This window comes from Gopherus flavomarginatus, chromosome 8, assembly GCF_025201925.1.
Source record: "Gopherus flavomarginatus isolate rGopFla2 chromosome 8, rGopFla2.mat.asm, whole genome shotgun sequence".
In the NCBI taxonomy this organism is placed as follows: Eukaryota; Metazoa; Chordata; order Testudines; family Testudinidae; genus Gopherus; species Gopherus flavomarginatus.
This window is the reverse complement of record NC_066624.1, coordinates 40,505,421-40,519,349: the sequence shown is the minus strand read 5'-3', so window position 1 is coordinate 40,519,349 and position 13,929 is coordinate 40,505,421. Positions and strand designations below refer to the sequence as shown.

Below are 13,929 nucleotides of genomic sequence, written 5' to 3'. Positions count from 1 at the left end.
CGCCGCTACCTCAGGGCTCTGGGGATGATTTAAAGGGCCCGGGATGGTAGCTGTGGCAGGCGCCCCGGCCCTTTAAATCGCCTCCCTAGCCCCACCGCTGCTTCCCCAGGGCTCCAGCAGCAGGGCTCTGGAGCCCAGTTTAAAGAGCCTCCAGAGCTGCTGCTAAGAGCCCCAGGCCCTTTAAATTGCTGCCAGGGGAAGCCGATCCACCTTGGTACGGCGCACCAGCTCTTGCCAGTACACCGTACCAGGGCATACCAGCTTACTTTCACCTCTGGAGGGGAGACACAGGTGCACAGCCCCGACTGGAGCCAGAGGCACACTGGTCCGCCTGGACCTGTGCTACCAGCATGCCCCTTCCTGTTGAGGGTGGGCCCATGCTGCGCCACACAGCTCCCCTGCCCAGTGCCCTCTGGATCCACTGTGCCCAGATCCCCATACAACCTTTCTGCCACAGATGCACAGTGCTGTGCACTCACACCCTGCCCAGCACCCCCCTGCCCAAAGCCCCTCCACAGCTGCCCAGCACCCCACACAGAACCCCCCACTCGCTAGTTTCCCAATACACACAGATTTTCCCTCCCTCCGTTCTTTCCTCCCTCCCAGTGCCCTTCCCCACACCCCACCACCACAACTACACAATGCCCCCACAGACCCACACTGCCAAGTGCCCTGACACACACAGATCTCCCCCAATGCCAGCACCCCCCAACAAGCCCCTACTGTTTAGCATCCCAAAACATACAAACCTCCCCCACTGCCCAGCACCCTCCACACTCTCACAGCCCAACACCCACACACACACACCTCCCAGACACTCACCAACACACCCTGCCCCCTTCCCTGGCCACACTCGCTAACCCTGCTGGGAGGTCTTTGGCCCCTAAGGGTGAAAGCGGCGAGGGGAGTCTCTGGGCTCTCCAGACCCTGTGCCCGCCACAAGCATGAGCTCTGTGACTCCCATTGTCTGGGAAAAATGCAAATGGAAGCTGCCAGAGCCGCAGAGCGGGGCTTGCAGGTGCCAGCAGCACACAGAGCCCCCCACCATAAGAACCAGAGGAACCTGCCAGAGAGTGAGATGAGGAGTCCCAGCGGTGCTCACCTGGGGCTGCTCCCATCCTGGGAAGCATCTGGCAGGCTGGTCCCTCTGGCTCCTTGGGTCACGGTTCGGGTTGGGTCTGGGGGTGGGGGTGGAGGGCTCTCTGCCCGCTCTCAGTGCCTGCAAGCCCCGCCCCGCAGCACATGGCACTCCTGCCAGTGGGCAGGTTCCAGGAGCTGCCCCATGAAGCAGTAAGCAGCGGCACCACGGTTGTGGTTCGGACGGTCGCCGATATTGGGACATAGGGCATCCCAACTGATGTAAGGTAAGGACACAGGACAGATCCCCTAAAATCAGGACAGTCCTGGTAATATTGGGACGTCTGGTCACCCTACAGGTTAATGACTCTGTCCTAGATACACAGACCCGGAATCAGCATAGACCCAGCATGCAGGTGTGTGTTGCTCAGATGCTTATTGTACTTGCCTCATTCTCCCCTTTCCGCCATCCCTCCCTATTTGTTTATTACAGCCACCTGTTACATCTAGTCATTAGCTTCTTTAGGAAAGGGACTGTGTCTTTATTCTGTGTCTGTACAGCACCTAGCGCTACAAAGCCCAGATCCCTGATTGAAGCCTCTAGGTGCTACTGCAATATCAATACTAGTGTGAACTAATAAATTGCACTGGTGGCTGGGAAGGTAGGCCAATGGTGGATTAGAGAATGTTAACATTTAACAAATACAGTAGTCACTTGCAAACAGAATAGGGAAATCAGAGATGTGACATCTCAACATACACCGTGTCCATTTTATTATTATTTATAGCCCCATAGTCAAGGCCCAGGAGCACAAGATGGTCCCTGTCCCAAGAGGCTTACAAACTACACATAGGACAATAGACAACAGCAAGCGATTATTGTTAGCAATGCATCACAGTGCACCGTATGTCCTACACTGGAGAAAGGTGGGCTAAGGACTTGGCTCTCTTGAGTTCTATTCCCTGGTCAACTGCCAGCTTCCTAAATGATCTTGTGCAAGTCTCTTTCTCTCTGTTTCTCTATCTGTAAAATGGGGATCATAACACTAACCTGCCTCCAAGGGAACTGCAAGGCTTCGTTCATGAATGTGTTCAACCAGCTTTGAGAGGCTCGGCGGGAAGATGTTAGAGAAGGACTAAGTGTTATTTAATGTTCTGCGGCCGATTTGGTGAAAGCACTGAAGTGTCAGTTATCTAGCACTCAGCTATTAAATATTTGCTGGGATGTGTGGCGAGATGGCCAGTTTTCCATGGGCGAATGATCAGGTCTGCAGACTAGGAAGGGGAGAATTAGCAAGGCTACTCTGCATTGTATTTTGGATTGTAATAGAAAAGGCTGCTCTTTGCTTTCTGCCCAGGTAAAAACACGTGCAATGTGTTCCTGATATTTGCTTTTCTAATCTAAATATCTGTAGGATTCTGCTAGGGACAGAATGTATCATTACCATAGAGCAGGGTGGATTTGATTTAAATCATGATTTAAATCTTGACTTAAATCACTTGTCAGAAAGACTTGATTTACTCATGGTTTTCTACATAGAAGTGCACTCTTGTTAGTTGTTGTAACCTTAACACATATTTTTCACAACTCAGAGATAGATGTAGTTTTCATTTTTAGAAGGTACACACTTTATATTTTTAAACAGTAATTTATTTTTGAAAACTTTTCAGATTAATTTTACAGCTGTATCAGAAAATGAATGATTGGTTATTTCATTTACCAAAGGTAATTGAAGCAGATATTTATGAAGTCATTGGGAGATGAGCTATCTCCAATTCACCCGGTTAATCATTAATATTTGGAGGATTTTCTTGCCATGCTGTCACCAGACAGACATTTAAATTGTTTTATTTAACTAAAACAACAACATTAAGTATTCTGGATTTTTTTTCTTCAACAGCAAACAATATTTTAACCAAAAAGCATATATCCCTCCCTCCTCACATTTATCTCCAGTCTTCTTCTCCTTGTCCAGATCTATTCCACCCCCAACAATCTTCTATTCTTTGAACTTTTTGAAACTTTGCACTTTTAGAGAGAGGTAAGGGATTGGTTCTGTGTACACAAATTTGCAGAGGGACAACAGAGTTGAGGTCTGTTATTTCTCACCTCTATATATTATTTATTTATTTTAAAACATTTTTGCTGTTAACAAGCATGTTACCTCTGGAGAGACAAATCCACAGTTTGAGAATTGAAAAAAACTAAGTATCTCTGATGGTATCTTCTAGACTGAGCACTGAGTCCCATTGGCTAGATAGCAAGACTAACCTAAACAATCTATACAGAAGCCTATAGAACCCCATAAGATTGGGTCCCTAATCCATGAACTATTGGAACTCATTTACAAAACTTTCCTTAAACATTACATGAATATATTGTCTCATACTACAGAATTAGAATTCATAATCCCTATTCCATGATGAGATATCTTTGAACTATAATGTGTCTTAATTAAAACTATCTTTAGATAGATTTTTTTCCTCAAAAATCATTTTATCAAAAAAATCTGAATTAAAAAAAATCAATTTTTTTATTAAAAAAAAAATCATTGATTTTTATCCACCCTGCCACAGAGCCAGTGAACTCATACAGTGCTATAAGCAATGCATTGCAGAAGTCCTTGGGCTGCATAATATTGCTAGGATCATGAATGGCCTTAATCCCAAAGACTGTAGTTTGCTGTGATCTGCTAGTGCTTTTGTTAGTTACAACTTTCATAGCTCAACCAGAATTTGTATGTGGGCATCAGCTATTTTTTTTGTGGAAATCCCTCTAATTCAAAGGAAAGTCAGATTATGCCTCTCCTATATGACCAGGGATGTCCCCCAGGCACATGGGGGCAGGGTTTGCGGAAGCCAGGATGCCTGCAAGCCCAGCCACATGGGGTCTCTCTGGGTGCTGTCACACAGAGGAGGATGGAGGATGAATGGCCCAGGAGAGGAGCAACAGTGAGGCTAGCAATTCTATGACTCTGGGATCCTCTGTCTGAAATCCCCTTATCCCCTACAGAGCACTGTTTGCGCTGATCATAGAATCATGGAGCCATAGGGTTAGAAGGGACTGCAAGGGTCATCAAGTCCAACCCCCTGCCGAGATGCAAGATGTGTTGGTGTGGTGTGACTCAGTTGAATTCAGTAGCATTTACATCAAGCAGAGTGGAATTTGTGCCCAAGTCTGTTGGAGTAGAAGGGTGTATCTGGTTTTTATAGAAAAGGCCGGGGGTTGAGGGGTGGGGAAGGCTCTCAGGGCCATGTCATGAGGGTGAATAGCCAAGATACAGAGTGGCAACTTAGTTTAGATGTAGAGGCTCTACAGGATAAATTGGTTTCTCTGGCTCAGGAGGCACAGTGGATAAAGCAAGCTGCTGCCCCTGAGCTCTGTGTGGGCGGAAAGATGTGACCAGTTGTGATCTTTGGACCAAGGTGGAAGCATGTGTGGTGGAAGGTGCAGTCATCATGCTCTTGTCAAAGGTAATGCGATGCTGGCCTGTAACAGACAAAAAGACTGGAAGAGGATTTAGCCAGAATGTGCAAGGTGCATTCCTGAGAGAGAGGTTGAATGACTATGGTGTCCCTCTGCGTGATGACCCCAGCTGTGACAACAGCCCCTTGGGGCTACAGGCAACTGGGTCTAGTTTAGAGGTAGCCTTGGTAACTGGTCTGGTCCCCATTCAGTCCTAGGAACAGGGGGAGACAAAGGTGGCAATATTTACAGCCACCTTTGTCCCCTCCCCTCCTCAACCGCACCAAGCAAGTCTTGGCTACAGCCTGAGGCCAGTGCCCAGTGCTTTTCCTGAGGCCATTTGACCTGTGGTTTCCAGAACATCCCTGTGACTATGACTGTTTTAATTAAATGGACACTTGGATGGATAGTGACTGCTGGACAGCCTGATGGCTGACACTGGCTTTCTCAATTATGATTCACTGTGCAGTCTTTGACATGATGCAGTTACTGACTGTCTAATACATTGTCACACTGTGATTGCAGCTGTCTATGTATTATATTAAGAAGTATCATTTATGCAAAGAGACGGGAAGGAATAAGTACATACTAGACCAGGGAAAACCCATTGCCCTTGGGAGCTGATATTACCAAATGGTTTTGTCCACTTGGATTCAACAGCCTCTGTCCCAGTACATCATGTGCATGGCTTTGTTTTTCACTGCACTGTGAGGTCCTGTCGTGTGACAGTCCTTACTTGCGCTCTCTCTATCAGATAGCGTGAATGAGTCATCAGCAGGGTAGGGAGGTGAGCTGTTCTGTCTGTCCTCCTCTTAGTAACCTGGCAAGTTTGTTACTGGATGTGCACTTTCATCCTAGGTTTTCAGGTCTCAATGGATAAACACATGTCAATGTCCAGATGAGGAAAATCCTGGGCTGTAGTCTCCTGATGCAGGGTATGCCTAAATCCCACCAAATTCAATGAGATTTGTTATATCCTGCAGGAGCAAAGGGACCGTAGATTCTAGGAACTGGACAGTTTACAATAGGCTGCATTCATTGGGACCCTGGATCAGGTCAGATCCATCTAAGTTTGTTTTGTTTGTTTTTTCCCTCACAACTTCCTAGGCCCAGCCACTCTTCAGCTATTTCTGTTACAGAGGCCTCATTGCTAAGTTTGGTGTGGAGACAGTGGGAGTTTCAGCTATGCTGAAACTAACTTTCTAGGAAGGATCTGCAAAAAATACATCTATTTTTTAATTAAACCCATGTGTGCTGTCATCTTCCTTGGGATTGTGCCTAACATGAGCTTAGAAATAAAGCCACCAAGATCACTCAAAAGCATGTACCAAAGTTCTCTCTACCGCCCCACAAGCCTGCTATCATCTGCTCATCAATTCCTGTGCCAGTTCTCCAACACCTGAGTCCTGCATGTCACTTTGTGAAAGACAGATCCTCTCGCTGACCCACCTTCCCTTGCAACATCTCAACCCCTTTCTGTCTGAGCCTCAAAATATTTCATTCTGCAGACCACAAGGACCATGGCTGAACCTGGATCTTAGCATGGTGATTAGTGCTGTAAATTATGGATGTCAGGAATGCTGAAAGGGAAGAGGGAGAAAAAGCAGTGCATGTGAAAGAAAAGAACCTTAAAACATAAGAACTTTCTTCTCTGCTATGTGTCTCATTTTGGGTCCTGCTTGGAAGGACATGGAGAGATACTCCGAGCCTCTAAGTATTACAAAAGTGACTTGCTTTGCTTAGAAAAATGCCTAATTGACTTCTGTGTACTTCAAAAAGTGTACTGCATATATATTTCTCTTTAACCTTCTTTTAGAGCATCAAGACAAGATCAAGGGTTACATATATAGCACAACAATATCAGCCACAGGCTGCCTTGGAAGCTCTCCAATCATAACTAAAGACATGTATACTATATATTAGCCATTAAGGAGAAAACCCTGCCAGAATGCATTATCTTACTTTAGTTGCAAAACTTCAAACTGCAGAATGAAGCCTCATAATGCTGCAAAATAAATCGAAATGTGACAAAATATCCCTCTGAGAACAGAGGAATTTCCATAACTGAATTGATCAAAGGGCCATCTTCTACTCCAAGATCACATCTACAACAGTGGCCAATGTTAGGTACTTAGATGAAGCCAGGAATCTCTCTTGGTGCCTTCAAATGGACAATTCCATCAGGAAGTACCATTCTGGTCATCTAGTCTCATTCAAAGGAAGTGAGAGCACATAGTCTAGTCCTAAACTGATTAACATCTGTTAATGGAAGTCTTCCGTTCTAGGGGCCAAATCTGGCCACATTTCTGTGAGATGCCTAGTGAGTAGAGCACTGAACTAGGACCCAGGAGGCCTGGCTCTGATACTGACCTGCTGGGTGACCTTGGGCAAGTCATAGCTTCATTCTGTGCCTCAGTTTCCCCATCTATAAAACGAGAATAATTGTACTGACCATCTTTGTAAAGTGCTTGGAGATCTACTGATGAAAAGTGCTGTATTAGAGCTAGCTACTATTATTATTATTCACATGGAACAGTACTTAACTCTGACCTGGTGTCGCAGTGCCTGACTCACCGCTGTGGCACGTTCTGCTGGTCATCTCAGGGAATTAGTGTTTCTAGCCTCCAGAGCACCCTCTTCAGGCCGGTGTCCTGCTGATGCTGGCCTCCATGTCCCTCCCAGGACCCGGTGCCCCTTGTATTTGGGGTGCTTCCCCTTGGCAATACCCCCCAGTCTCAGGGTCTCCCAACATAGGGGAACCCCCAACACTTTATCCCCACCTTGCCTCAGTTGTGGGCTACTGCCAGCCACCGCTCACTGGGGCAGACTGCAGTGTAAAAGTCACTCATCATAGGCAAGGGGGGGTTGGACCTACTGCCTCTGCCTACCCGTGGGCTGACCTCTGCAACCCCAGTACCTAATTGGCCTTCCACTAGGCTGCAGCCTGGGGAGTTTCCAGGCTGGAGCTCCCCAACTCACTTGGCCTTCCTCCAGCCCTGCTCCACTCCAGGTACCTTCTTTCAGCTCCCTGGAGCCGGGTCCTTCCCTCTCAAAGCTAGAGAGAGTCTGTCTCTGGCTCCTGGCCCCAGCCCTCTCATAAGGGCCAGCTAGGCCCTCATTAAGCCAACTCGGCCTGATTGGTGCATGGCCTCCAGCTGAGGCTGCTTTCCCCAGTCAGCCTCGCTTTTCCTTCCCTGCCACAGCCCTCTCACCGGACTGTTTTAAGCCTTTTAAGGCAGGAGTGGTTGACCACCCCGCTACACCTGGCTTCAAGCACTTTAGCACATGCTTACCTTTAAACACATGCTTTACTCCCATTGAAGACAATAGGACTTAAGCAAGTGGTTCAAGATAAGCCCGTCCTAAAGCGCTTTCCTGAGTTGGGGCTTCCCAATGATTTTGGGCTATTCCTGGAATAAGACATTACTTGGCATCCATACAGGTATTGGAGTCTGGCAGCTAGGAGATTATAGCAAACGGGTCAATACTAGCTTTTTGAGAGCTATCATTGTTCGTGAAAGAGACAAGTAGGAAAACAGCAAATGTGATGAGAGTGAAAGGCAATCCAAATATTGATTCTTGCACATTCAAAGAAACCCAAAACTTTAACAAAACCGGGGTTTCCTAAAACAGGGGAAAAATGCAATGGCCTTATCAGGCCGGCAAATACAAAGGGTTTTTGGATTAGAATTTCACAACATCAGGGTTTACCTCTATATTTAAGATGGATAGAACCATAGAAAATTGTGCAGTGTGTGACTGTGTCCATTATGTAAATATGCACTGTGTGAATGTACTAGGATATATCCATCCTTGGTATAACTCTGTGGAAGTCAATGGAGCTGTCCCAGAGGTGAATTTGCCCCAGTATGAATTATAAAATTGGCCATTATTCACAACATGATGGTGATGACAATTCAACACTACAGCAGGGAGGCATCTGGTATGAAAAACAAAACACAATGAAATGCTAAAACATTTTCTATGCAAATGAAAATACTTCTCTAATTACTTTTCTCTCTTGTTTTTCTCAGACAGCGTAACTGAAGTCAAGACAGACATTTATGTGACGAGTTTCGGCCCTGTGTCAGACACAGACATGGTAGGTGCTGTAGGTCACAGAGGTCTGACGCTGGGACTCTGGGAGTGTGCATTGTACTTCTTGTCCCAGGTTAATTGGACAAAAGTATGAACTACGGAAACAGTGTGGCAAGAAATCTATGCAGGTTGCCTGTGAAATTTTAGCAAAGCTTTTGATACGGTCTCCGACAGTATTCTAGCCAGCAAGTTAAAGAAGTATGAGCTGGATGAATGGACTATAAGGTGGATAGAAAACTGGCTAGATTGTTGAGCTCAACTGGTAGCGATCAATGGCTAGTTGGCAGCCAGTTTCAAGCGGAGTGCCCCAAGGGTCTGTCCTGGGGCTGGTTTTGTTCAATATCTTCATTAATGGTTTGGAGGAAGGCATGAACTGCACTCTCAGCAAGTTTGCAGATGACACTAAACTGGGAGGAGTGGTGGATACGCTGGAGGGTAGGGATAGGATACCGAGGGACCTAGACAAATTAGAGGATTGGGCCAAAAGAAACCTGATGAGGTTCAACAGGAACAAGTGCAGAGTCCTGCACTTAGGACGGAAGAATCCCATTCACTGTTACAGACTAGGGACTGAATGGCTAGGAAGCAGTTCTGCAGAAAAGGACCTAGGGGTTACAGTGGACAAGAAGCTGGATATGAGTCAACAGTGTGCCCTTATTGCCAAGAAGGCTAACGGCATTTTAGGCTGTATAAGTTAGGGGCATTGCCAGCAGATCGAGGGACATGATCATTCCCCTCTATTTGACATTGGTGAGGCCTCATCTGGAGTACTGTGTCCAGTTTTGGGCCCCACACTACAAGAAGGATGAGGAGAAATTGGAAAGAGTCCAGCAGCGGGCAACAAAAATGATTAGGGGACTGGAGCACATGACTTATGAGGAGAGGCTGAGGGAACTGGGATTATTTAGTCTGCAGAAGAGAAGAATGAGGTGGGATTTGATAGCTGCTTTCAACTACCTGAAAGGGGGTTCCAAAGAGGATGAATCTAGACTGTTCTCCTTGGTTCCAGATGACAGAACAAGGGATAATGGTCTCAAGTTGCAGTGGGGGAGGTTTAGGTTGGATATTGGGAAAAACTTTTTCACTAGGAGGTGGTGAAGCACTGGAATGGGTTACCTAGGGAGGTGGTGGAATCTCCTTCCTTAGAGGTTTTTAGGGTCAGGCTTGACAAAGCCCTGGCTGGAATGATTTAGTTGGGAACTGGTCTTGCTTTGAGCAGGGGGTTGGACTAGGTGACCTCCTGAGGTCCCTTCCAACCCTGATATTCTAAGATTCTATGATTCGTCATTTGCAATAGTGGCAGCCAGCAGATATGGAGCTGGAGATATCTTCAAGAGGACAACGATCACAGTAAATTCAAGAAGCATAAATCACAGAACTAGATGAGGTCTCATTCCTCAGTAACAAATATCAAGAAATCCCATTCTGTTGCTTTTGGTGGGAGCTTAACGCAGAAACAGTTGCAATAGAAGTTAAAAAAAAAAGACTCAATTTTGGTTTCATGTCTCCTTCTCAATTTCATTTTGGTTTTTGGAAATCCACCGAACATAATCATTGGCATTACTCTAAATCCAGGTCCAATAATCTGTGAAGGAATTTCTGTCAGTATCCTTTGGACTGCTAGAGCTGAGTGAAGGTTTTCATCTAAAGCTCTTTTTCGGTGACAAATGCAGATTTGTTAACACCAAAATGTTTTGTAAATTCATGTCACTTTTGTTGAATTGTTCATGTTGAGAAAAAAGCACCAACAAAAAACTGTCTACAAACGTCAAAAGATTTCAACATTATCAAAATGAATCATTTCAATTTCTCAATTCAGAACAACTTTTTGTTTCAAAATTTCCAAAATGTAGACATATTGAAAAAAATGCTCAAATTGAAACAGAACATTTTGGATTGAGTGAAACAAAACATTTCATTTGTCTTGAAATGAATTATTTTCAACTTTTTGGTTCAACCAAAACACTCGAAAATTTTTCATTTTGTGTCGACCGAAAATTATTTCTTGTTTATTATTATTATTTTTCAGAACTGCTCACAAAACAAAAAAATCAGTTATTCACACAGCTCTATTTTGCACACTACGGGTACGTCTATACAGGGCTAAAAGACACTCAGCAAAGCCACAGCTGGCTCAGGTCAGTTGTCTTAGACTAGCGGAGCTTGGGCTGCATGGCTAAAAATTATTATATAGAGACTTTTGGGCTTGGGCTGGAGGCAAAGCCTCCAGCCCAAGCCCAAGCATCTACCCAAAGATTTTTCAGCTCCAGAGCCTGACCCCACGAACCTGAGTTAGCTGATCCTGGCTTGGACAGCTGTGGCCATGCGGTGGGTTTTTTATCCCTGTGTAGACATGGGCCAAAAAGTGAAATCCTGGTCCTATTGAACTTGCTGAGTATTTTTCATTGATATCAGTGTGGGGGTGGGAAGCAGGATTGCTCCCTATGTTTCATTGCTCAGTGTAGCCATTTGTGACTTCCAAGTGAATGGAAGGGAGACAGGAGGAGAGACATGTTTACCCACCAGAAGGAAGTCCATGGAAACCAAAAGTATTTTGATTTCTGCCTCTCTTACTACATAGAACATAAGAACGGCCGTACTGGGTCAGACTAAAGGTCCATCTAGCCCAGTATCCTGTCTGCCAACACTGGCCAATGCCAAGTCCCCAGAGGGAGTGAACCTAACAGGCAATGATCAAGTGATCTCTCTCCTGCCATCCATCTCCATCCTCTGACAAACAGATGCTAGGGACACCATTCCTTACCCATCCTGGCTAATAGCCATTTATGGACTTATCCTCCATGAATTTATCCAGTTCCCTTTTAAACGCTGTTATAGTCCCAGCCTTCACAAATTCCTCAGGTAAGGAGTTCCACAAGTTGACTGTGCACTGCCTGAAGAACTTCCTTTTATTTGTTTTAAATCTGCTGCCTATTAATTTCATTTGGTGACCCCTAGTTCTTGTATTATGGGAATTAGTAAATAACCTTTCCGTATCCACTGTCTCCCTATCACTCATGATTTTATATACCTCTATCATATCCCCCCTTAGTTTCGTCTTTTCCAAGCTGAAAAGTCCTAGCCTCTTTAATCTTTCCTCATATGGGACCCTCTCCAAACCCCTAATCATTTTAGTTGACCTTTTCTGAACATTTTCTAGTGCCAGTGTATCTTTTTTGAGGTGAGGAGACCACATCTGTACGCAGTATTCGAGATGTGGGTGTACCATCGATTTATATAAGGGCAATAATATATTCTCAAATATATACTCATCTTGAGTAGCCTCTTTCTTCATAACCAGCTCCTCTTTCTTCCGTGTGACTACTCATGGAGTAAGTTACTTGGTAAGAGTGTCAGATTCTGACCCTATGTAAGTGGAGCGGATCGTCCCCTTTTCTTCACCAAACTGCTCTAAGTGCCTGAGACAAATATACAGGGTAAGAGAGACAGAGAAAACAAGTGAACTGACTGGCATATACTGATATGTTTAAGGAAAATTATTAGTGAAAAGGCCTGAGGACTGAATCTAGGTTTGTATTCCCTCAACAGTTTGTCTTCTAATTAAAACAGAACTGTGGAGCATAATTAATAGTGAGCTTTCTCAAAAGCATTTCTTGCAGCTTGTATTGCACAAAAAGAGGATTTGGTAGTTTCTGTTTATTTTTAAATTACATGCTGGCCTCATTAGTGGGGACCGACACTCTGGTGTGTGCCTCATCTCTGAGTGTCATTTCGTCTTGGATTTCCCCATGCTACTGGATGCTCACTTTGGCTTGAAGGGTCTCCCTAGCAGGGGGCCAAGAATTGAATCCAAACAGGCTTGGGCAGCATCAGTGTCCTAAAACAACCTTCCTCCAAACCTTTGGACCCTAGAGGATTTCATTCTACATGTTCATTCAGCCACAGACATATCTCCTGCCGCTCTACCAGCGGGTCCCCCCACAGACTATTAGCACTGATGATCAGAGGATTAGAGGAGAATTAAATCTCTGAATTTCATTTTGATGCCTCCCCCCATTAGAGGAGTTTGTCTTGCTTTGGAAGGACCACTCCCGGCAGGGTTAAAAGGTAAGTTAATGTCACTCTAGCTGAGAGTATTAATCTCATCTGAGTTCTCTCTATCCATCTTGTTCTCTTTCACACGGCAGCAAAGACCAATAATATATTCAGCAATCCCAGCCCTTAGGGAGTATCTGATAATTACTTCCAAGGTGGAGCATATTTGATTAAGGGAGCATGGATAATGAACTGTGAAGAAGAAATATGAGGTATTGAAAAGAGGAAACTATTCTCCACTGTGTGATTTGACAAAATGAATTTAAAATTAGAAAGACAGTTAAAGAATAATAAATTTTCTCTCCCCTTGCATGCTTTAGTTCCATAGATTTTGCTCATGCATAGCAGATGTGCTACTGCATGCAGTTCTGGTGCTGAGCACACAGAAATGGGTGCTCAAGAGAGAACCACACAGGGAAAGGAGGATGAACTTGCACCTTTCTCAAGATTGTTTTCCTATCTTAGATAGAAAAGTGAGGAAGTTACTCCTTCCACATTGGCATCTGTCTGATGATCCAGCCCTTGTGCATACCACAACCATCATTATCTGCGATTGAAAGTCTGCCTTGTGCATCCAGATTCAGACAGATTATAATGATGATGAGGGACCTGGGAGGTAAGGCAAATAATGTTTGCTGTTGAGAGCGGAGAGCAGCTGATTACTAACTACAGAGGAGTGTTGTCTGCTTCTGTCTGACGTGTGGGGGCACGGAGACTCCAGCCTCATGAGTTATTCAACATGAAAAGCATTGGCTGATAAAGTCCACACTAATGTCAGATATTGGGTATTCCAGCTATCCCTCAGCTTGTTAACTCAGACAAAGATAAGACTCTGCAGAGGAGAAGAACCTGAGCCCTGTTTCTGTGGTTCTCTGACATGGATTTTAGTCACAGCTCTGGATGGAGAAGAATGTGACTTACAATTCTTGGTTCACCTGGAATGGTGTGTAGGTGCAGGCACTGGGAGGAGGTGAATCTGAGCTGGGGGTCTGCACTCACATGGGAAGAACGCTAGGGGCCAGAGGAAAGAGACCTTGCCAACGTTTCTCTTCTTCTGAGGATTAGACTCTTAGTACAGAAGGAGGAGCTGAGTTTGTGTTCTCTGTGGTGTAGTTTGGAAATTGTTCATCAGAGTGAAGGTCCTGAACTAGATTTCTCTTCTCCCTCTGATAAGGACTCTGTCTCTCCTGACTCGGCAAGGAGCAGAGGGCTTTGTTTCACTGCACTTGTTG

At 45.1% G+C, this 13,929-nt stretch overlaps 1 protein-coding gene across 2 annotated transcripts in view; it reads left to right on the top strand.

Annotated features, from left to right (window-relative positions):
- Nucleotides 1-13,929, top strand: part of GABRA3 (gamma-aminobutyric acid type A receptor subunit alpha3) — a 135,648-nt gene that overhangs the window by 75,829 nt on the left and 45,890 nt on the right. For both annotated transcript variants that reach the window (XM_050964357.1, XM_050964358.1), the window contains one exon: nucleotides 8,578-8,645. In XM_050964357.1, the coding sequence (XP_050820314.1) occupies nucleotides 8,578-8,645 (68 nt within the window). The remainder of the gene's footprint in view (nucleotides 1-8,577; nucleotides 8,646-13,929) is intronic.